At 36.8% G+C, this 25,729-nt stretch overlaps 1 protein-coding gene across 2 annotated transcripts in view; it reads left to right on the forward strand.

The window, feature by feature from the left end:
* Window positions 1-25,729, forward strand: part of EPHA3 (EPH receptor A3) — a 229,940-nt gene that overhangs the window by 78,038 nt on the left and 126,173 nt on the right. For both annotated transcript variants that reach the window (XM_026664009.2, XM_087966571.1), the window contains one exon: window positions 15,607-16,267. In XM_026664009.2, coding sequence (XP_026519794.2) covers window positions 15,607-16,267 — 661 coding nt within the window. The remainder of the gene's footprint in view (window positions 1-15,606; window positions 16,268-25,729) is intronic.

Genomic DNA, 25,729 nt, shown 5'->3' on the forward strand with positions numbered 1-25,729 from the left:
AAACTTTAATCAGAGACTATGGGGAATTATGATAGCCCTATGCTTTTTCAGCCTCAATCGATGGACTTCAACAGAGTTGTGGCTGTTTTATAATTACCAAAACTTTATGAGAATTAGTCAAGAGAAAGGGTGTGGTGTCTTTATATGATCCAGAGGATATTTCACTTATGGGGATAAATGTCTGGCATGAGAAGCGAGAATAGAGGAGTATTACGATAACTTTAAAGAAGGAACATGATATAATTTGTTTCATAAGCACCAGCTTTATCCAGAAAAAAAGGAGCAGTGAGAAAGAAACTCAAAGCTGTACTCCCTTGATATGGGAGGGAGGGAGGGAAGGAAGGAAAAGAAAGAAAGAAAGAAAGAAAGGAAGGAAGGAAGGAAGGAAGGAAGGAAGGAAGGAAAGAAAGAAAGAAAGAAAGAAAGAAAGAAAGAAAGAAAGAAAGAAAGAAAGAAAGAAAGAAAGAAAGAAAGAAAGAAAGAAAGAAAGAGAAATCCTGTCAGGTTTTCAAGAGTTGTTTCCTGACATGACCTTGTTTTCAAACACCAAGCAGGCTATATTCATAACAGGATGATTGATTGAGTTTCCTATCCCATACTAGTTCTAGATACTCCACATTTCAAACCTATCTGTAGGTTTTTGAGAGGGGATGCAGGAAATTGACAAAGAAAAGAAAAGGATGTAAAAATTTTCTGCTTGACCTCCACTGGATATAACCCCATATTTTCAGCCAAACCAGCCAAACCAACACGTCATTTTTCTCTTTTCAATCTGCCAACCCATTTTGACTCTCTCTTCCCCAATTATAATGAATATGTTGCTGTACAATAGAGTTGGGTTTGAAGTATATGTCTGAATTCAATAAGTTATCCATTAGATCAAAATACACTAGCCTTGTTTAAGCTAAATCAAGTGGATAAAGCTATTGGCAGAAATGTAGGTTATAAATAATACACTAAATAAATATACAAGTGAAATTATGGGGACTCTGGCAGGGTAAGTCTGTTTTATAATGCCATATCATATAGATTATATGTGTCTTATGGTGATTTTTTTAGATAGTATAGGGAAATGCATTTTTATGAGTTTTATAGCAGAAAGCATCACTTGATAGTTTTCTGAAAGACCTTTACTTTTGGTTGATTTGTTAATTTACAGCACATTGTATATGTGCTAGCTGGCTTTATGATTGAAACCATCTCATACGCATAAACTTTTTTTCCATATGTTTTCATGTGAACATATATACAGGTCCTATTTGTGTCATAAGCCTAGACAGGAGAAATAAGATCCAGCTTAATTCACAGTTGGGAAAGTTTGCGAACATATTTGTTTTTGCGGTTCTTTAGTCATAGGACTGCTGATTATATTTATTAGTTCTAAATATTAAACAGCCAGCAGAATTCCATTGTATATAAATAAGACATTTGAGATCTGGAAGTGAGCCATTTCTAATATAACCAGCTGGTGTTTTTTAATAGTTTTATTTTAGCACAGCATTAAGGAATCTGTGTACATTTGAAGTCTTTAAAATGATGATAGAAGAATATTTACTTTTTAAAGATTTCTGAGATATACAGTTATATATATTTAAAGTAATGTAATTACAGAAATGATATATTGTGCACCTGATAGGTGTAACTTTTTTTTTTCTTGCTTGCTTGCTTGCTTCTTTCAGACAGAAAGAATACCAGAAGCTAATATTTTGGAATGTGAAGATTTTAACTACTCTGAATTGTAATTAGGTATTTTCTATATTAATATATTTCTCAGTTATATATACTATAGATCAATGAATTATTTTATGTGGATTACATCTTTCTGAAAGGAAGAAAATATTAAATAGTAAAGCTGTACTGCTCTGCCTTTTATATTATTAAATTAATTTCATTATATAAAGCCAAATAAATTATAACATAATTTTCCCCCTTTTTAACATGTATACACTATAAACTGATTACTATTATGTGAATTGTACCACAGCCTCTGCATGTAAGCTGCTTAGGACTTTTGTGCACAAGAAAACATAGTTTCTGAAAAATCATGTTATGTCACTTATGGATTCATAAATAGTGAACTAACTGTCCAAAAGCTAGAGAAGTCCATTTTCTGACAAGGGCTGAAAATCCTTCAGATAGAACTACAATACTGAATGTTTGAAATAGGAACTATAGATTTTTGTGCTGTTAGCTCATGAACAGCCATATAGATTGGAATTTTGAAAGTTTATGGCTTTGGCAAAAACATGCATATTGTCAGAAAAAAATGGTATTTCTGTACTGGTGGAACAAACCATCTGTTCTTGATCCTGGCTTGCAGTACCCACCTGTTGCCTTCACCTCTAACCCTGACATCATGCATTCATTAAATCCTAATGCTCTGTTGTTTCTTCTGTACACTGCAGGGTGTCTGGCAATTCATCCATGAGGATTTTTTCCTTTAGGCAGGTCATGACACAACTTGTGGGAGGCACTGGGTTGAAAGGTTCCATGTTTTTATTTACTGTTTCTTACACCAATTACGTGGCAACTTAAAAACTCTATTATCAGTTCCTTTCTGTTAGTGGAAAAAATGTAGTTGTCTTGCATTTGCAATATGAATATCTTGTACTGTATTTATGCTATTTTCTGTAGCACTATTCCATGAAAAAGTTTCAAAAGGCAGAAACATCAATGTGTGTACATTTATCTTCCATATCCTCTAGTTTAGAAACCTCTATTAAATGTACTTACTAAATGAGATCCAGGTTTAGGGTCATACATTTTTAGCGTAGTTTGGTTATAGGCTTATTATGTGGGGAAATTAGAGGGAAGCATCATGTGACTAATTTAAATATTCCACTCGAATGAAACATAGGGTCGAGCAATAGAATTTATATATTGCCTCACAGTGCTTTACAGTTCTCTCTAAACAATTTACAGAGTCAGCACATTGCTCCCAACAATCTAGGTTCTAATTTTTCCAACCTTGGAAAGATGGAAGGCTGTGTCAACCTTGAGCCAATGAAAAGTGAACTGCTGACAGTTGGCAGAATTAGCCTGGAATACTGCATTCTAACCACTGTGCCATCATGGCTCAATATAAATTAAGAATTATATAAATAACAATCTGAATTTTAGCAAATTTTGTCCACTATTGTAGGGAGCCATGAAATGACCTTGAAGAAACTATTAATGATGGTTACAGTGTCATGTGCAAAACATGCCTTGAAACTGTAAAAAAAGGAAAAACATTTAATAGAGATTCAAGTGGGCTCCTCCCTGATTCCCTGGGATATAAGACAGCATGAAGGAAAAATGTAGCTAAGCTTTTGCAAGATTTTGTACCATAGCCAAGCCCAATGAAGTATACTTTTAGTAATCTTGTAGAGTTTGTTTCCCGATCTGGTGAATTTCGAAGAGCTGACAACTATGATATTTCTGTTACATGAATGAGTTCAAAAGGTGATATAAAATAATTCCTATGACAATAAGCATGCTGTGCAATTTTGCCTATTTGAAATTTTTTAAAAAAGATATATTTACTTCCAGCAGAATATCTGGAACTTGTTAGCACATGTAGCAGTCTTCACATTTATTAGTATCTTAGTATCTCATTGTTATTTACTTTTCTTAGTTACTCCCAAGTCCATATTGCTACTAATATTTTTAGGAATGGATAGGTCAGTTCAGCCTGATTTCCAAATATAAGCTTGAGATAATATAATAATTGGAGTAGTCATGATACTAAATAACAACAAACATGCAGTCAATTTGTTTGTATACTGTAGCTGTTAAATAGACTAAATCTTATGGATTATTGTCTCCAGTCTTGTGTTCCGTAATTTTAATAGTAATGAAATCCCCGATTCAAATTATACTGTACAACTGACCTTATTGTCTCATGAATACATTTATATAAAACTCCAGAATGATATTTATGATGCGAAGTTCTATGGCACGATACTAATTAATATTAGTATATTTTCTGAATGTTTGAATATCTTTGTGTCTGAATATTATTAAAGCTTTGTGGGCATCTTACTAATATATAAAGGGAATCTGAGTGAACAAAACCACTGGAGTCATGTATTCCATATATAAATTTATCAAAAATGCAGGATGCTAGTAACAGATTTAACAGATAATCAAGAGTTGGAAGGGACCTTGTAGGTCATCTAGTCCAACCCCCCCCACCCAAGTGGGAGACCCTACACCATTTCTGACAAATGGCAGTCCAATCTCTTCTTGAAAGTCTCAAGTGATGGTGCTCCCACAACTTCCGAGGAGTTGGTTGATTGGTTGATTGTTCTCACTGTCAGAAAGTTTCTCCTTATTTCCAGGTTAAATTTCTCCTTGTTCAGTTTCCATCCATTGTTCCTTGTCTGGCCTACAGGCGCTTTAGAAAATAGCTTGACCCCTTCCTCCCTGTGGCAGCCCCTCAAATATTGGAAGACCGCTATCATGTCTCCCCTGGTCCTTCTCTTTATTAGACTAGCCAAGCCCAGTTCGTGCAACCGTTCGTTGTATGTTTTAGCCTCCAGTCCCCTAATCATCCTGGTTGCTCTTCTCTACACTTTTTCTAGTCTCAACATCTTTTTTATAATGTGGTGAACAAAACTGGATGCAGTACTCTAGGTGTGGCTTACTAAGGCTTTATAGACTGGTATTAGTACTTCCCTTGATCTTGATTGTATCCCTCTGTTAATACAATTTAGGATTACATTAGCTTTTTTGGCTGCTGTGCACACTGCTGGCTCAAAATAGCTGGTTGTCCACTAAGACTCCAAGATCCTACTGACCTCTTTCAAAACCTCAGTATCCTTTCCTAAATTTACATCCCTTACAATTGAGTCCCCAATTGGCTTCTTTTTTTGGATGTCTTGCTCTTCTTGTGTGACTGGTGCGTAATACCTGATTCACACTTTCTCCTTTCCAAAGTAACTTCTTCTTCTAGGACCATGATCCCTGGCTTACTTGAGTTATCATTATCACAAATACCTTGACCTGTCACTTTAGTGTCCCTATTAAGGTCAGCAAGGGCACTGTATCTGTTATGTTAGGAAACAGCAAAAGCTTTGCATTTATGGTCCACAGCTCTCACCCTGCCAGATCCCACGGTTGTCCATACTGCCCTTTTCCTGTAGGATCTTTGTGGTAGTGGGGGCTGGTAGCATGGCAGCTCAATAGATGGCTGGATTGGGCACTTAATTTCTGCTTGGAGAGCACAGATTAGAGATTCTAGATAGGTAATCTGTCCATGTAGACTGGTAATTTTTTTTACAAAGGGGACAGTATCCAAGTTTAAAAAGAGTACTGCAAAAGACAGCTGTAAAACAAATATTACACTGAACTAAACCAGTCATTTTGAAATAAAATAAAATCACAATCTCAAGCGCACTTACCCTAAATGTCTTATTGGTATTCTTGGTTTATAGTTATATGATTCGTGCACCATTAGGGCTGCTATCTTTCTTCTTTCTACTCACTCTCTGCTTCCTTCACAAGCAACCAGCAGCTCCTCCAACAACCTCTGGGAATTTGAAATGCAATGGAAGCAATTCAAACTGCCTCTCTCTTTTATACTCACCCTCTGCTTCCTTCACAAGCAGCCAGCAGCTCCTCCCACAACATCTGGGAATTTGAAATGCAATCATTCAACTTCAAGTAATTCAGTACAATGGATAAGTACGGTAGTGGCAAGACAGTTGAATGATTATTTAATCAGATCTGAATAGGGCTCAACACAGCCCTGTATAAATCTAATAAACCTTCATCACTGTGAAATTATTACCATGTAAATTCAAGAGGTACAGTATGCCTTGGTCAAAACAAATGTCTGAAGATCTCAATTTAAAAGTAACTGGTGCTTCTTGATCTAGGTAAGGTTTACAAAAACAGTAAAGCTCTGTCAATAAACATATTGTCTTGAAATGGGCAAGATCTAGGAAAATGGTAAATCTTCCCAAAATTGGTAGTGCATTGTTATTTCAACAATTTGAAAAGAGTACCACTATACATACAGGTACATTCTAGTGTTTACATCCTTGGCATCAGAACCAAACTGACTGTTTTTTATGTTTCTCTTCTTGAATTTCCAAGTCATCTCCTGTCCCAAGAAGGAGATAAAAAAAGACAGGTCTGTGACAGCAAATATCTATTTTCTTTGACTATAAATTGCATTTTCCAGATTCCTCTGCAAGAAAAGATGCTTTACATAGAGCTGAAGATGCAATTTTTCTATAGTTAGGCAAAACAAGATGAAGCAGAGAAATCCAGCTGAGTCCAATCCTTAATTTTTTTTCACAGAATCTTGCCAAACTACTGTAAAGCTATAATTTTCTAAGCTAGTTATATCCTAAGACATTCTAGGATGTAATTACCATAAACCTCATATCACCATCTTCAGGACTTCACAGTCTCTTGATCCTGGTCTCTTCCTGGGAAACCTTTAAGTTGAAAAAAAATCTTTCCACAATACTTCTGCAGGCACATCCCATCACAAGCTTACATCCACGGGTAGGATTCAACTGGTGTAACAACCAGTTTGGTGAGCACGCACTTTGCATTTCCAACTCACCTTCTGCTGCAAGCCCTATGTGTAAAACAGCTGATGTGCGGCAATGCACTGTGCCACGCGAATCAGCTGAGTTGGAAATAAAGCACAGACTAGAGTTGGGGCGGGTGGCAGGCCCAACAGCTGATCATTGGAGCAAACCTGTTTGCTCACAGCTGATCTTCAGAGCTACCGGTTTGCCCAAATTGGGCCAAACCAGTAGAATCCTACCCTGCTTACATCCCAGCCATGGTAATACATCTGTTTCTAGAAGATCATTCTAGAGCTGTCATGAGAAGTCAAGGACTAGGCTCAGATAGATAAATGGTGTTCACGTACCAAATAATAAGAAAAGATCAGATTCTGTAGAGTAGGATAAGCTACCTATGATGCAGGTAATTATTTGCAGGAAGGTTAAAATCTTAAGTTTATTTGTCACATTCCTTCATTCTAATGTACTGCTTGTCATTATTTTCTCAGGCTGGTGCTATCTGCACAACTTTTACATAATTGTCTTGTCTGTTCTGGGCTATTTACTTTCCACTTTGCTGGTTTTACCTCTCCCCTATGACAAGGTTTGATGGAAGAGTGATGGAAGGAGTCCAATAACTATATAACCTATGCAAATGCAGCTATAGATTCCATGGTATCTGAGAAAAGACAAACCACAATGCCATTGCACCAATAAGGGGAGAAGAATGCTGTCACATTCTTGTAACATTCTTACTTTCATCTTCGTAAGCTTGTTAATGACAACTCTGAGATTCTTCCTTGAAAAAAGATTTACTTTTGGTTCATGCAGCTGCTAACATATTCTTTTCAACATATACTTTTCACTTTGTGGTTGGTTTATTTTTACCACTAATTGCTTCAGTTTTGTGCTGTGGATTCCATAGAATTGCTCTTGAAGGAATGTATTTGTAAACAGCAAAAGAAATTATATTCTTGCTGCCTCTCCCCAAATAATGGCCAGCTGCAGGATCACCTCTTTGCAAGATATACCATTGTAGTAAGTTTTCTTCTTCCTCATTTCTTTATACCTTACGTGTAGAAAAGGAGCATCTGGCTGACTCTGTCTGGGTTTGGAGTGAGTAATGTGCCTGATTAGAAATTGGAGGGCAAACTGAGAGAATACCAGGCATCTAAATTGCTATGAGAAATTAAGGAAACATTCCAGAAGAAAGCAGTAGCAGAGGGCTAATGCACTATTACATGAAAATTATATAGCTGTAACTATAGAATCATTATTAGCAGAGTTCAATTGAAAAATATACTTTATTTATTTAGCATTACTCTTGATGGCTTACATTGAAATATGCAACATTAAAAAGGACCTTATAAAATTTTAAAAAGAGTTACTGTATATAACAGAGGCTTACCTTTGAATTTTGATGTTTAGAATCATGTCACAAATGATAAAATGTGGTAGGACCTAAAAATTAAAAAAGTTCTACACGTGAAAAGCTTTTTTTACATACAAATAACAACTACCAATAGAAGAATATATATATATTTGTTTTCTGAGGTTCTCGGGTATTTGTATGTGGATCTTTGGTTATTCGGGTTTTCCCGCGTAAGATTGGAAGTATCTAGGCAACGTTTCGATGAAGTCTCATTCATCATCTTCAGGCTTCTGTCTTCAGCTCTGTGCTTCTCAGAGTGATGTGAGCTTGCAGCTGCTTCTTCCTTTTAACTGCTAGTGGGGGTGTGACTTGATTGGGTGGGGGCTTGGCTATGTTCTGATTGGGTGGGGGTGTGTTCTCATTGGTTGGGGGTTTGGCTGTGTTCTGATTGGTTGGGGGGTTGGCCATGTTCTGATTGGCTGGAGGTGTGTTCTGTTCAGGTGGGGGCTTGGTTGTGCTCAGGTTGGTCTTAGTTACTGGGGGATTTGAGCTGGTGAGCTGTGATCTTGCTGTTTGGCTTCGAGTTCGTGGTCGTGCTGCATCTTCATGGTGGGGGGCCAGTTCGCTTCATGTATGGCTCAGAGGGGTTTGAAGTGGATAGTGATGCAGCTGCAGTGCGGCTTCTGGTCTGTGGTCGTGTCTCATCTTCTGTGTGGGTGTGAGTCTGCTTTTTACGTGGAAGTGTGGTGGTGGCATCTTGTGTGGCCCTCGTGGGTGTGGGTCTGGTGTCATTCATCATGTTAGGTAATCGTCTGTTCATGAGGGCGGGTTTCCAAATGGCTGGTAAGCGGGAGGTGTCATCTCTTTTATTCATGCTGTGTGGGCGTTTTTCTATCTCTATGGCTTCTCTGATTATTCTGTTGTTGAAGTGTTCGGTTTTGGCGATAGTTCTGGTATTTTTAAAGTCAATCTCATGTCCTGTGGCTTTGAGGTGTTGGACCAGGGAAGAGATCGGTTCTTCTTTTTTGATTGAGTTCTTATGTTCTTCAACGCGTGCACTTATTCTTCTGTTAGTTTGTCCAATGTATGTGGTGGGGCAGGCGGTGCAAGGGATTTCGTATACTCCTTGGTTTTCTAACTCGATTTTGTCTTTAGGGTTTCTTAGGATGGTGGATATTTTTCTGTTTGTGCAGAATGCTGTTTTAATGTTGTGTTTTTGGAGGATCTTGCTGATTTTGTCTGTAGTGCCTTTTATATATGGGAGGAGGGCTTTGCCATTCTCTTGTTCTCTGTCTTGGATTTTGGTTGGGGTTTCTTTTTGGATTAGGTGGGTAATCTTCTTTCTTTGGAATCCATTGGCTGTTAGTACGTTGGTGAGAGTGTTTAGTTCGGTTTTTAGGTGTTGTTCATCAGCTAAGCATTTTGTTCTGGAGATGAGTGTCTCAGCTACGGAATTGATCTGTGCTGGGTGGTGGTGTGAGAGTGCATGTAGATAGCGGTTTGTATGTGTTTTCTTCTGGTAGATGGTGTGTCCTAGGGAGCCATTGGGTTTTTGTATACCAAGACATCTAGGAAGGGAAGTTGATTGTTAGCTTCTGTTTCCATGGTGAATTGTATTTTGGGGTGTAGGCTGTTGAGGTGTGTGAGGAAGTTGTTCAGTTTTTCTTTCCCGTGTGGCCAGATTATGAAGGTGTCATCTACGTATCTGAGCCAGAGTTTGGGTTTGTGATCATATTTTTCTAGAGCTTGTGTTTCAAAGTGTTCCATGTAGAGGTTTGTGATGACAGGTGAGAGGGGTGATCCCATGGGTGCTCCTTCTATTTGTTTGTATTTTTGTCCATTGTAGGTGAAGTATGTATTGGATAGACAGTGGTTGGTCAGATCTAGGATGTGCTGCGGGGGGTTGTATTTGTTTTGGATGGCTGTCAAGGCTTCTTTTATTGGCACTTGGGTGAAGAGGGGTATGACATCGAAGCTCACTAGTAGGTTGCTGGGTTGTAAGTTTTGTTTCTTTATGATCTCGATGAACTGGAATGAGTTTCTTACATGTGAGTTGATGGATTCTGCATAGGGCTGTAGTTGTTTGGTGAGAAATTTGGCTAGGTTTTGTAGAGGTGAGCCTATGGAGCTGACTATTGGTCTAAGTGGAGTTCCTTCTTTGTGTATCTTGGGGAGACCATAAAGCTTAGGGCATCTGGATGATTTCTCTCTGGGTATGATTCTTTGCTGGATTTCTTCACTGATGGGGGAGGCTTTTATTTTGGATCTGGTGGTTTTTTCTAGGTAGGTGGTGGGGTCTGTCTTTAGGGGTTTGTATGTGGGGTCTAGGAGTAGGTTGGTTAACTTGGTTTGGTAGTCAGATGTGTTCATAACCACTGTCGCGTTGCCCTTGTCTGCTGGTAGGATTATTATGCTGGTGTCTTCTTTCAGGTTATGTAGTGCAGTTTGTTCTTCTTTGGATAAGTTGCTTTTGGGTGGTTTGCTAGTGCAGAGGATGTTGGTGATTTCGAGTCTGATTCTATTAGCATCATCAGGGTTGGTTTTGGTCAGGCTGGTTTCAACTCCGCATATGATGGTTTCTGTGGGGGTGTGTTTGGGAGCGACAGCAAAGTTGAATCCTTTTGAAAGGACCTTGGTTTCGGCTTCGGTGAGGATCTTGTCTGAGATGTTGTGCACTGTTTGTTTCATGTGTGGCTGTGAGGGGGGGGGGAGTTGGTTTCTGGCGTTGTTGTAGTTTTCTGAGTTTGTTGGTGTGTGTGTCTGTCTTGAGGGTGGTCTGTGTTTCGGCTCTCCAGACAGCGAGTTGTTTGGATTTGTCCCAAAGTAAGGGGTGAATCTTGTTGCTGAGTCTGAGGTGAAGTGTGAGGAGATCTTTGTTGATTTGGTCTAGGAGAAATCTTTTTGTGTGAAGTTCATTTCTAATTAGGGCCAATTCTGTTCTTTTTAGGATGCGTTTGGTGGCTGCTGTGTTGGTGTGGAATTTCAATTGGAAGCTTGTGGGAATTAAATTTTGATCTCGGCAGTTGCATAGGAATGCGAGGTCACATAAAATGGAAGCTCTTTGGACTTCAAGTTTTTCATAAGTCCTGGTCAGATGGTGGGTTTCCTCCCGTAGAGGTGCAATATTTGTTTTCTGAGGTTCCGGGTATTTGTATGTGGATCTTTGGTTATTCGGGTTTTCTCCCGCGTAAGATTGGAAGTATCTAGGCAACGTTTCGATGAAGTCTCATCCATCATCTTCAGGCTTCTGTCTTCAGCTCTGTGCTTCTCAGAGTGATGTGAGCTTGCAGCTGCTTCTTCCTTTTAACTGCTAGTGGGGTGTGACTTGATTGGGTGGGGGCTTGGCTGTGTTCTGATTGGGTGGGGGTGTGTTCTCATTGGTTGGGGTTTGGCTGTGTTCTGATTGGTTGGGGGTTGGCCATGTTCTGATTGGCTGGAGGTGTGTTCTGTTCAGGTGGGGGCTTGGTTGTGCTCAGGTTGGTCTTAGTTACTGGGGGATTTGAGCTGGTGAGCTGTGATCTTGTTGTTTGGCTTCGAGTTCGTGGTCGTGCTGCATCTTCATGGTGGGGGTCAGTTCGCTTCATGTATGGCTCAGAGGGGTTTGAAGTGGATAGTGATGCAGCTGCAGTGCGGCTTCTGGTCTGTGGTCGTGTCTCATCTTCTGTGTGGGTGTGAGTCTGCTTTTTACGTGGAAGTGTGGTGGTGGCATCTTGTGTGGCCCTCGTGGGTGTGGGTCTGGTGTCATTCATCATGTTAGGTACTCGTCTGTTCATGAGGGCGGGTTTCCAAATGGCTGGTAAGCGGGAGGTGTCATCTCTTTTATTCATGCTGTGTGGGCATTTTTGTATCTCTATGGCTTCTCTGATTATTCTGTTGTTGAAGTGTTCGGTTTTGGCGATAGTTCTGGTATTTTTAAAGTCAATCTCATGTCCTGTGGCTTTGAGGTGTTGGACCAGGGAAGGGGACGTAAAAAGCAGACTCACACCCACACAGAAGATGAGACACGACCACAGACCAGAAGCCGCACTGCAGCTGCAGACTAACACTATACAGAAGCCTGATGATGGCAGATGAGATTCTGCTGAAACGTTGCTACAACTTTAAAAGAACAACTACAATGACGTGGGAAAATAACCGAACAAAGCCGAATGCCATACATACATACATACATACATACATACGTACGTACGTACGTACGTACGTACGTATGTATGTATGTATGTATGTATGTATTGGTTGTGTTCTTGCAGATATTTCTTATGCAACTAGGTAACATCATCAGTGCTTAAGAAAAAAAAAGGTTTTCTCACTGTTTATATTCAAGTGGCTTATCCTGTCAGTGTTGGTAGAAGTATTCTTGGTAGTTACTTGATTAGATTGTTGGTTACTATTTATTTGTACCTTGGTTTGTATATTGTTTCCTGCTTGATCGTTGGTCTATGATAAATTTTGGTTTTAATATCTGCTTACCTGGGTGTTGATTGCTGGCAAGAAGGTGCTTTGGTCTTGGCTGTGAACAACTAATTCACAAACTTACAAGGTTGAGAAATGCTGATGGCAATTATTATGCAATCATTGTGACTATCCTTTCTTTATTAACATCTGAAATAGTTGCTCAGGATTTATTTGCTTATTTAAGGAACTTATATGGCCACTAATTTCATATAGAAATTTATTCTGCAGAAGAGATAAGATTGCTAATATAAGATAATAATGGTGAGAAACAGCTGTTTGGTTTAACTTCTTTATACTCCAATTACCTTTTTGTGAGGTCTACATTGTGGGGGAAAATTGTTCACAGGAAGTAGCACCAAATTTTGCAAATAATTTTTTTCCCTTTTGAATATGTATAAATTTCCTGTGACAATTTAGCATCTGATATGATCACATGCTAAATACATTACAATGTATTCTAGTAGAAAAAAATATTCTGTCATTTTTACTTATTTAGGCTTATCACTACTTTACCTCCTAGGAATCCATTTCCTCATTATGTTATTAGGTAAAAGTTTAGTGATTCATTCATTTTAGTCATGACTATACAAAGGAATTTCTTGATCGACTGCCTCTTCCAACACACTGACAATTCAATTATCTTTTCTTCATACTTCAATCAAATGAGTCTTTTATTAAAGCAAATGTATGCCCTTAGTTAAAGAGCTATTTCTGTCTTCATATGTATAATATTACTTCTAATTAGTTGAATGCTGGACTAACCATTTTTACTTCTTTGCTCTTTAAATATAAACATAGTAGAGGATGAATAAAGTTGTGGCATATGCGTACATATTCCATTAAATGTAAAATATCAGTTATGATTAGCATAACAAACTGTAAATCAAAGCAAAGTGATGATCAACATCATATAACAACATCAAACAAAGCTTAAACTTAGTTTCATTAGTTTTATTCCATATATTAAATTTAGCTTTCATTTTTTATAGATAAGCTATTTTTGAGTCTTCTTTCATCATGTATAAATTGAACAGTTGTACACAAAATGGCTCTTGATAAAATAGCAGAGATTTCATTCTGATCTTCTTTAGTCCCCTTTATACCCCTAACCCTAATCCTTGCCCCTTATTCACATAATTTTATAATGTTATTTAATTTCTATAATTTATGATATAGACTTTGAAGTGATAAAAGCACTTTGTCACCATTTTAGATTTGTTTAGTTTATTTCTCCAGTTTTATGCCCATTCAAATGTGCAAATATAAAATTTAGCGGAAAAGCAAAAAGAGAATGTTAAGGATATACACCCTAGCAGAATCTGCACGGCAGTCAGGCGGGCCGGCAAATATGTGAGACAAATGTTTTTGTAGCTTACACTCAGTAAAACAGATACACTGTGCTAGTTAAATAGTTTATTCCAGCAAGATTTTTAGCATAGTCAAAAACAGTCCATATATCATTTATTAGTTCATCCGGGGATAATTCAGTTGCAAAGTCCAGTGTCGAAAAAGAGGTCAGTTAACTTACAAATATCAGTCCATTAATATATCTTCTCGCAGTAGAGATATGAAGAAGTCAAACCTCCTTTCTTCCTTCAGCAACAGCAGAGAACACGCAGTTATCACACCATCAATCCATCATCGTCAGCAAGCAATCCAGTAAGCCAGCAATCAGTCAAGTTCTCTTGCTCCCTCTTATGGCGATTTTACAACCGCACCCAAAATTACATGCTTTGCAGTTTAAAGTGACACACACTTAAACTCACTATCATAGTTTATATATATTATTTTACCCAAACTACGTTAGGTAACCATGTTATTCCTAACAGAGAAATATCAAGTTACAGGTAAAACACTGCATAAAATAAAGTTTGGATTCAGCAATAATTATGTAGATTCATTTGTAATATGGTGTCAGAGGAGCACCTGTGATAGACGAGTGCTAAGGCAGGACTTTCCTGAGACCCTCCCTCACTCTCATTATACAGGTAATCCTCAAGTTAAGAATGTAATAGAGCCTGCCAATTACATTCCTAACCCAAGGATTTGTTCGATTGAATCATTTTAAATGAATGTGATCACTCCCTGCTTTCCCCAATGCATTTATTAATTGAATGTGTGGTTCATTAAATGCACATGAGGTATCTCAGAGTGGGGAAGAACATGTGGGGCCTAGTGCCTGAGCAGGTCATCCAAGGCCTCCCCAATCCACTGAGATACCTCATGCTCCCAGGGGTCCCTACAATTGCTTTCCTCCCATCCTGCCCTGCCAGGTTTCCACAGACTGGACCTGCTTTGCTAGCATCCCAGATTCACTAACTCCTACACCCCCCATTTCCCATGGATTACTTACTTTTTGAAGATCTCCAGCCTCCAGGAGAGGCTGACCTACTGGCAGAGAAGCCAAATGGTTTTATTCAGATAATGGTAAAGCTGTAAGAACATGAAATCTAAGGAAAACATTTTCACCAGCTTCTGATAAGAGACTTTGGCTTGAGGCCTTTGGTAGGAGAAAAAGCCTCTGCTTCAGGGATTGAGGCAAGGAGCTTGCTTCCTTTGTCTCATCGGGCTGAACAGCAAACCCCTTGTTGATTGGCTGCCATTCCCTAATCCCCAAATCTGCTCATTCGAACTGGCCAGTCAGCAGCAAGCAGGACGATGCTCCTTGCCAGCCAGACTGGACCCAAACTAAGGCTGCATGCCCTCATGGCAGAGAAGCTGGTCTTTTATTCAGATGAGGAAACCTGTTTACCTTACATCTTATGTTCTTACAGCTTCATGGGCTTCTGAATAAAAGACTTTGGCTTCTCTGCCATGTAGGCCAGCCTCTTCTGGAACTCTTCAAAAAGTAAGTGCAGTATATCCATTTTCTTTGTCATTGAAAGGAAGTGTTTACACTTTTCTGTGAAAAACTAAATAAATAAACAATAAATTAAGGACTTTGAATATTATATACCATATACTGTATATTTTATAAAGCCCTCCAAAAAGAAATATAAAAGAGAGATGGAACTCAGATGATTTTAATGTTACAATCTTCTTGGAAACTTTTGAAAAAATATTTTTGCCAACCTACAAGTTTTAAATGAGAAAAAATAGTAAAATGTTTATGGATTTATAACAATTGCATTGTTACACAATGTCATTGTTCTTCTGAAATTATTTTTCTTTGGTGATAACCTTTCAAGAAATCACCATTTTGTGATTTGTCTGGTTATTAGTGACTACATACAGTTTTTTTGTTTAACTAATTTATTTTTATGCTTCTTTCAGTGGGAAGAAATAAGTGGTGTTGATGAGAACTATACTCCAATCAGAACTTACCAAGTCTGCAACGTCATGGACCACAGTCAAAACAATTGGTTAAGAACAAATTGGATACCACGCAATTCAGCTCAGAAAATCTATGTGGAACTCAAATTTACTCTGAGGGATTGTAACAGTATTCCATTGGTTCTGGGCACCTGTAAAGAAACTTTTAATTTGTATTATATGGAATCTGATGATGACCATTCTGTCAAGTTCAGAGAACACCAGTTTATAAAGATTGATACCATTGCTGCCGATGAGAGCTTTACTCAGATGGATCTTGGGGATCGGATTCTTAAGCTCAATACAGAAGTTCGTGAAGTGGGACCTGTGAGCAGGAAAGGATTTTATTTGGCTTTTCAAGATGTGGGTGCATGTGTGGCCTTAGTATCAGTGCGAGTGTACTTCAAAAAATGCCCTTTTACTATAAAGAACCTGGCCATGTTTCCAGATACAGTACCTATGGATTCCCAGTCACTAGTGGAAGTGCGAGGCTCCTGTGTTAATCATTCCAAAGAGGAAGACCCACCCAAGATGTACTGCAGTACTGAAGGAGAATGGCTAGTACCTATAGGGAAGTGCTTGTGTAATGCCGGCTATGAAGAAAGAGGCTACGCCTGCCAAGGTAATATAATGATTTAAACTATTTTTCAACAGGAACACACCACGTCAGGAAGTAAGGAACGCAATTGTCCACAAATAGCTGGGTCATCATGAGCAAGACCTTTCTCTGTAGTACACCCGAACTATTATATACCTTTAAAAATAGAGCATATATTTGCTATGCTTTAGGAGTAGTATAGTGGGGATTAAGTATTAGAAAACCATGAATGAAGAAAAGATAGATTCGGTGCCATTGTAAAAGCAGTTTGGACCGCTGTGTGCTTTGGGGCCATTAATTTCAACCCTGAACTGATCCTAAGGCACTAAAAATTTTCCATGACTGTTACTTGAGCTCCTTGGTGTTAAAAGCAGGTGAAAGGACAAGCATATTGTGAATTGTTACACAAATTAGTTTAGCCAGTTGCTGTAGTATTTAAGGTACCAGGCTAGAAATCAGTAGATCAGGAATTCTAGTCCCACCTAATACACAAAGCACTTTGTACCCTTTGGTCAGTCTGTCACAACTGTAGGAGTGAGGCAACAGTAAATCACTTTTGAAAAACTGTGTCAAGAAAACTGCAAGGACTTTTCCAGATAGTTTCCAGGAGTCAAAAACTTATTCAAAGGCATGCATTAATAAAAAACAAAAACAAATAATATTCTATTTCAGAATAGAATTCTTGCATCTGTTTCTCGACCACATTTTCCCCATATTTTTATTTACATACTTTTCTTTTAGACCTATTTGCCTGGTACTTTTTTCTTTTTTTAAAAAGTATTTATCTATTTCCTATTCAAGGCATTAAATCTAACTGCATCAGTCATTTCCCCTTTTCTTAATGATGGTCATGTCCAAAAATATTTCCTGGGACTCTATTCCCTGGGGTGCAGAGCATTTTCTGCTAATGTACCAGATTACAGATATTGAACAATGCAGCTTATTTAATATTGTGATTATGATTTTTTTGTTTTTGTTTTGTGTCTTCAAAAACATAAATGAATAAGCTTATTTTGTTAATCTTCAGTGAAACACAGTAAATTTAAATAGAATCATTTAAAGCTTAAAATTAATGTAAAAAGAAAATTTATATTAGATATATAAATATACAGTATATTTATTTATATATAAACTTATATTTTAGCACAAATCTTACATTTTATATAAAATATATTGCTGTTTGTGCCTGTGTTCTTAAAATGAAGTTGAGTGATTTCAGTTTGTTTTTAATCTAGATTGTGTATGGGGTAAATGTGAAAGGAGTTTTTAACTAGTGCTAAGGACAGAAATTCTCCAGCATTTTTGGTGTCAATTCTCAATAAACGTTGTAAAATAAAAATATTTCAGAAATTATTTGAAAGGATAATGGAGTTTGTGGGAAGTTTTTAAGAGAGGAACTGAGTTTTCTTGCACTGGTTTATATGATTAAAGGGTGGATATCTTTTCTTTAAACCTTATCTCCAGCAGCCTGAACTTTTCCAAGAGAAAGTTCCCATCACAAAAATACCTTCCATTGGATTTTTTCACTAGTAGAATCCTGCTTTTGAGACATTACTGGAGAAAGCCAGCAATTATGGAGAAATTTAAAGAATGCTTTTAACCAATGCATATATTCACATGCCCAACTTTTAGCCATTTGATGTTAAACAATTATTTCCTATAGTGTTTATTTTATTTTCTCCACTCTCTTTGCTTACTGTTTTTATGGATAAAAATAAAACTAATTGAAGATTTTTCTGTCAAATGTATACAGCAAGCATGGAAAGTCCATCCTGGAATGAGACTCCTTCTATAGAGAAAGGGATAAAATCCATACTTCCATATGTGCAGTCCAGTATGCATCAGATTCCCATGACTGAAATTTACATTTGAGAAATTATTCTCCTGTTTATTCAAATGGCAGTTCATTCCAGTTACATTTTTAAAGTGAAACCTGAAGACTGGGGATAAGAAATGCTGTAGAAATTGCTTTCATAAGTGTTATATATATTTTTAAAATGTTCAGTTCTAGGATCCAAAAGTAGATGAAGACATGTGATTTCAAACCATTTGAATTTTTTTCTCAGTGAGGTTTTTTCATCAAAAAAGACTAATTGTAAGGACAAAGTAAAGTTTTGATAAGGCAGTCCCACTGAAAGTAACAACTTTGTTCAAGCATTTATTTATTTTAAATGTCAGCACAAATTAAGACAGACGGATATTGTCTTAAATCAGGAGTGTCAAACTTACAGCCCACTGGCCAGATGCATTGCATGCAAGCCATCCCCATCCCAGCTCTGCAAAAAATGTTGTGATATATCACGTGACAGCAATGTGACACCTTGAATTTGACACCCATGTCTTAGGTGTTTATATTACTAGAAGAATAATATTTTTAGACACTGTATATGTGTGTCATGTTTGCAGATGTGAATCAGGAAGATTATGTGTTTTTGAACAATTATTATTTATTAAGAAAATTTATATGGCCATCATCTCACTCTTGGTGACTCCAATTGGTTTGCAAGGAAAAAAAACCCAGTACAGAAACCAATAACCCCATCCCTATTAAATATAAGACAAAATTAGATTCTGACTCTGCAGTAGTTTCTTGCATCTAATTATATTTTCCTGTTTTCTTTGATTGCCATCCTATTTTGTTTCCATCAAGGAGAGCATTGAAGTAACATAACAATAGCAAAAGTGACAAGATAATCAGAATGCTTTTATTTTATCTACAATATTCTGCTGTCCTGACAGCTTTTGTCAAAGCCCAAATTTGTCAAATATTTTCACCAGTGTAATTTAAGTGGCTCCTTAAAGGCAGTTGGTAATCCAATCACCAAATTGTTCTTGACATCAGTAATCTGGGAATCTCTCTCTCTCTCTTTCTCCGTCCCTCCCTTCCTTTCTTCCTTGTCAATGTGGCCAAGAATGGTTTCTTCTGTGCAGTGATCTCTAAATTTGACAAAATTAAATTTGAATTTCTGGATGCAGATCAGGCAATCAGTGGATAAACAATAATCTCACTAATGTATGAAAATGATCATGAGACAGCACTATTATGTAGATCATGAATTTAGGAAAAATAAGATCATCTGAAAAATTTGCCATTAACTCTTACATACACTGTTCATGTATTTCCTCGACAGAGAACAGAATTTGTAAAATCTGAATTTCTAGTAATAGTTTAAATCATGTTTATATAATTTCAATGAGTTACTAAAAATTCTGTACACTATGAAACAATGTGGAAAAAAGAAATATAAGATTCAAATTACACTCTAACTTCTTCATGGCTTGATAAATCAGCTTTTCAGATTCCTTTTGAGAATGGAACATTGTGTTTAATTGAAATTGAAGACATAGGGTAAACATAAAACTTATTCTGAAATTCATGTATTACAAATTTAAAATATTACATTTTTATGTCATGCTTATTTTTAAAGACCATTTAATTTGGATTTATAGCAGTTACTCAATCAACATAGCTGACATGTTATGTTTAAAAATAAACTCTGGGGTTTTGTTCCTGGTATTTACAGATGACAACCTAATTTGTACAGATATCAAAGATCTGAGAGAAATATATGCTTTTGAGGACAAGCTATTATTAATTGGTTCAGTCTTCATTCAGCTTCAATCCAGCACAGAAACTGCTTTAGAACGTAATATTCAGTATCTGTGTTATAAAATATTTTTTATACATAGCCTGTGTATTCATTTTATAAAATAAAGAGAACTGCTAGATTCATTTTACTTGTAAAAATCTCCAAAGAATTTGGAACTTGTTAACAGTTCACAGACAAAATCTTTACTATAGACAGGTTTAAAACATACATGATTACAATATCAAAGTAACATATTGAATATTGGTTTTCAGAACAACTATTTAAAAGTCTATCCTCCTGTCTGATGTTAAAGCAAAACAAGTAATGGGAATTTATATATATATATATTCAAGATAGAGTCATTTCCAAAAGAGGGCATGTTTTCTGAAATACATATATTTTGAATAAATATGTCAAAATAATTTAAATAACTATTTGGATTAGCTTAAAAATTAATTTAGTCAGTCATTGCTATTCAGCTATACAATGTAGTCTGATGAAATTTTTATAATCAGCAATAGCAAAGTAGTAGCATTGAGACTTCTATACTGCTTCATAGTTCTTTTTAGCACTCTAAGCAGTTTACAGAGTCAGCACATTGCTCCCAACAATCTGGGTCTTAATTTGACCAATCTAAGAAGGATGGAAGGCTGAGGATAGAATCTTGAGGTAGTTCAGTTAAATATTTCCTACTGGACAATTAGCAAAATTCACTAAGTGATCATTTCATTATTTGTTTGTTTGTTTGTTTGTATCCCACAAATAACTCAAAGTGGTTAACATATTCAACATCCCTTTCTCCTCCTATTTTCCCCACAATACCAACCCTGTGAAATGGGTTGGCCTAAGAGAGAGAAAGTGTCTGGCCTAAAGTCACCTAGCTGGCTTTCATGACTAAGTCTGTACTTGAACTCAGAGTCTCCTGCTTTCTACCCTGCTTTCTATTTGGAATCCAAAATGTTGAATCATAGAATAATTACCACTTAAATGTATATATAAAACAATATAACATATACATTTAATTAATATATAACATCTTGTATCACATTGTATGCATTGATGCTTTTGAAGATAAGCTGAAACATTGGTAAAGATAAAATAAAAATTTTGAAATATTCTTTAAGGGTTACCTTACTGTGGTTTTGATTATTTCTATTATCTGGTTTCTATTTATGTTTAATAATAAGAAAAATTAATTTAGTAGCTCCATTGCAGCTAGAAATAAAAACATTTTATGTTACTAATTTTAATAGTATTAGTTTTTATCATGCTTATTTTAATATATATCTTCATCAGTACATGAATGAGTAGTAGGTATGAATGGTAAAATTGTGTTTTGAGGGAAGGCATTTATCTAGATTTATGATTGCCTTTGATAGATGGTTTGGTTTCATTGTGAATTATTGGAATTCTGGTTTCTACAAAACCAGATGTAGCATCAGTAAATGTCTTTCCATTTATACAGCAGAAACATTCATAAAGGCATGAAAACCAAGTGAATAGTATGATTAGTCATTGTTCTTCTTATACCACATTTAAATTGTTAGTTTGTAGAAACTATTTTTAATTGTTTATTTAAAATATTTACATTATACCTGTCATATAATACCTGCATTAATTATATTTTGATTCTCTGACTGGTTGTTTCCTCTGTTCTGCTTATGCTTACAGCTAATAGGGTAGCTGGTTAGTTCAAGGATGACATATATAATACACTGCTCAAAAAAATAAAGGGAACACAAAAATAAGACATCCTAGATCTGAATGAATGAAATATTCTTATTAAATACTTCGTTCATTATATAGTTGAATGTGCTGATAACAAAATCACACAAAAATTATCAATGGAAATCAAATTTGGCAACCCATGGAGGTCTGGATTTGGAGTTACACTCAAAATTAAAGTGGAAAAAAACACTACAGGCTGATCCAACTGTGATGTAATGTCCTTAAAACAAGTCAAAATGAGGCTCAGTAGTGTGTGTGGCCTCCACGTGCCTGTATGACCTCCCTACAATGCCTGGGCATGCTTCTGATGAGGTGGCGGATAGTCTCCTGAGGGATCTCCTCCCACACCTGGACTAAAGCATCCCCCAACTTCTGGACAGTCTATGGTGCAACGTGGCATTGGTGGATGGAGCGAGACATGATGTACCAGATATGCTCAATTGGATTCAGGTCTGGGGAACGGGCGGGCCAGTCCATAGCATCAATGCCTTCGTCTTGCAGGAACTGCTGACACACTCCAGCCACATGAGCTCTAGCATTGTCGTGCATTAGGAGGAACCCAGGGCCAACCGCACCAGCATATGGTCTCACAAGGGATCTGAAGATCTCATCTCAGTACCTAATGGCAGTCAGGCTACTTCTGGTGAGCACATGGAGGGCTGTGCGGCCCCCTAAAGAAATGCCACCCTACACCATTACTGACCCACTGCCAAACCAGTCATGCTGGAGGATGTTGCAGGCAGCAGAACATTCTCCACGGCATCTCCAGACCCTGTCACGTCTGTCACATGTGCTCAGTGTGAACCTGCTTTCATCTGTGAAGAGCACAGGTCCCAGTGGACAATTTGCCAATCTTGGTGTTCTCTGGAAAATGCCAAACCTCCTGCACGGTGTTGGGCTATAAGCACTACCCCCACCTGTGGATGTCGGGCCCTCATACCACCTTCATGGAGCCTGTTTCTGACCATTTGAGGAGCCACATGCACATTTGTGGCCCGCTGGAGGTCATTTTGCAGGGTTCTGGCAGTGCTCCTTCTGTCCCTCCTTGCACAAAGGCGGAGGTAGCAGTCCTGATGTTGGGTTGTTGCCCTCCTACGGCCTCCTCCACGTCTCCTGATGTACTGGCCTGTCTCCTGTAGCACCTCCATGCTCTGGACACTATGCTGACAGACACAGCAAACCTCCTTGCCACAGCTCGCATTGATGTGCCATCTTGGATGAGCTGCACTACCTGAGCCACTTGTGTGGGTTGTAGACTCCGTCTCATGCTACCACTAGAGTGAAAGCACCGCCAGCATTCAAAAGTGACCAAACCAGCAGCCAGAAAGCATAGGAACTGAGAAGTGGTCTGTGGTCACCACCTGCAGAACCACTCCTTTATTGGGGATGTCTTGCTAACTGCCTCTGCTTTCCACCTGTTGTCCATTCCATTTGCACGACAGCATGTGAAATTGATTGTCAATGAGTGTTGCTACCTAAGTGGACAGTTTGATTTCACAGAAGTGTGATTGACTTGGAGTTACATTGTGTTGTTTAAGTGTTCCTTTTATTTTTTTGAGCAGTGTAGCTATTAACAGGTTTTGATTAAGAGCTATTATATAAATAGGTATGTTCTAATGATCAATGAAAATGCAGTAAAGTTATTTCATTTTGAACTGAAAGTGGTTTCTTTAATAATTAAAAGAGTGTGTGTTGCTCATGTTCACATGCATTGGAAAACACAACTTTTAAAGTGCTTTCCATAATCTTAATCATTACTATATCTATGTTAATATGAACTGGGGCCTAAGATATATAGCTGATTTTTTTTTGTTTTTTGCAATTGTGGAGCCTCCCTTTAAGTTGTGATTTCAACAAATTTGTAATATTGTTTTGAGATTGTAAAATAATTCAGAATAGTTTCAAAAATAAAGAACAGCAATTATGGTGGTGGTGGTGATTATGATGATGGTTGTAATGCTCACCTAAACTTTTCAATATTAGTGTCATGGTCCTGTGCATTTTGCATCATTACCCTGCCTTTTCCATAGGTTTGTTGTCCTTCCCAATACAAATATTGCCTATTCTATTGTAAATCTAACACTTTTATAAGTGTCATTAATAGAATGAACTTTACTGAATCTGTCTGATGATTCATTTATCAGATTCTTTGATAAAAGCATTTATAGTCAGTATACCCATAAGAATCTCAAATATCAGATGTTTTGCAAAGCTATTAATTTGAACATTATTATCAATTATTGCCAAGTAGTTTTTGAAACATTTCTTCAAAACTCTTTCTTTTTCTTTATGATGTACTTTGTAGTTTTAGATATTACAAGTTTAAAAAGAAAAGACTGATATGAATAACGAGATAGTGCCTATGAAAATGATGAGGTTATGAGCCATGTGGTTGGTTAGAAACAAGTCAACATGTGTACAGAATTAAGATGAGGGTGAGTGTCATATTAGTTTTTCAGATTTGGCATAAGGAATTATCACAATCTTTCATTTGAAAATTAAATATAAATAAATGGAATTATGGGTGCTCCCTGAGTTTGATTGCTTGCAGATGTTCATTATCCAACTAGAAATCATCATTATTGCTGGTGACTGTGACTATGAGGATTGCTCTATATTTATATATAGTAGCCTGCACTGTCAGTTTTGGTGAGAGTGTACTTGGAACATCTTTTATTAGAGTATTGCTTTCTTTTTGATTGTTAATTCTGACTTAGCTGAGTGAAAAGAGCAATATAAATCTGTCCACAGATTTTTGTATTTTGGAATTCAGTTTGTAAATGTTTTAAACTAGCATGGAATTCTATTTTCCTGTTAGTTTATTATTTATTTTTACATATTTTTTCAATATATGTAAAATATATATTGACTCTTGATGATGAATGTAGCTTTTCTTTTATGTTCACTGAAAGCATTTGCACCAAGACAAATTCCTTGTGTGTCCAATCACACTTGGTCAATAAAGAATTCTATTCTGTTCTGTTCAAAAGCTTTTCTTTTCTTATTTTTATATATGGTACAGATCAAGACCATACATTTATAAAATGAAAGTTTTCAAAATATGTTTCTTGGAGGGATGTCTATGTTTTCTTTTTAAATCTTCCATAAAAGTAAATATAATTGATCCTTGACAGAAAATAAGTTTTTCCTACAACAGTTCTCATCAACATTAATATTCTAACTTAATTTCAATAAAATTTAGATTGATTTAAATTATAAAATTTTAAAGCTTGGCAACTCCAGTAAACAAAATGATCTGGACCTGAGATTAGCTGAAGTTTGGATGTGATAAGTCAGTGGGGTGGGATTCAGAACGTATTTCTTAGAGATCCCATTGCCATCAGCATGTTGAAAATTAAAATAGAGCAAGATTCAATTAAGATGCACCTCTGCCTAAATTTGAGTATAGTCAGATTTAGTCCTTGGGTGCCTAGCATTTCAGTAGTCCTTTTCCAAGTTCTTTGCCTGTTTGTTTTGGCTAGCAAAGAAAATTGTCAACACATTTTTGTGATTGGTCGAACAATGCCTTTTAGTTTAAGAAAGAATTTATTGACCTCTGTTTCATTTTATTTTTTCTAGTAAGTGACTTTGAGTTAGCCTGCAATTCTGAACATAGAAGTTCACATAGAACTTACCTGGAAATGATTTCTGGGTATTCAGTACAGAAATACACTGTTCCTGAGCCCAATGTCCATCAAAACTGAATGAGAATTAGCAATGATGATGGAAATGTATTAATTATGGAAAAAGTAGAATTTCTGTATTCAAAAACAAACTGAAAATATAGCCATTACTTCTTTGTAATGAGATATACCACAGATTTGTATAATAATCATTTCTAAAAGGTCAGTGCAATTGTTTGGCTTGCTGTCTTAATACCAGACATGTCTATCGTCCAAATTCTTTCATAATTAGGGATTACTGTGTAGTGTATCAGTTCTACATCACCCAGGAAGCATACCATCACTTATTTAAGACATCACTGCAAGAAAGTCATCATTATCTCCTGATAGTAAGAGATTTAATAAAAATAGATTGAAATAAAATAATTTATATTTGACAAGATACTGCATGCTATGAGATGATGAAATATGGTACAATCCAAATTAAAATTATGCTAAAATTCCTTAAAGGCATTTCCTCTCAAAGCTGATGGAAAAAATGTGTT

Source organism: Notechis scutatus, chromosome 5 (genome assembly GCF_049901735.1).
Source record: "Notechis scutatus isolate UNSWTSFEM ecotype Mainland chromosome 5, rNotScu1.2, whole genome shotgun sequence".
Taxonomy (NCBI): Eukaryota; Metazoa; Chordata; class Lepidosauria; order Squamata; family Elapidae; genus Notechis; species Notechis scutatus.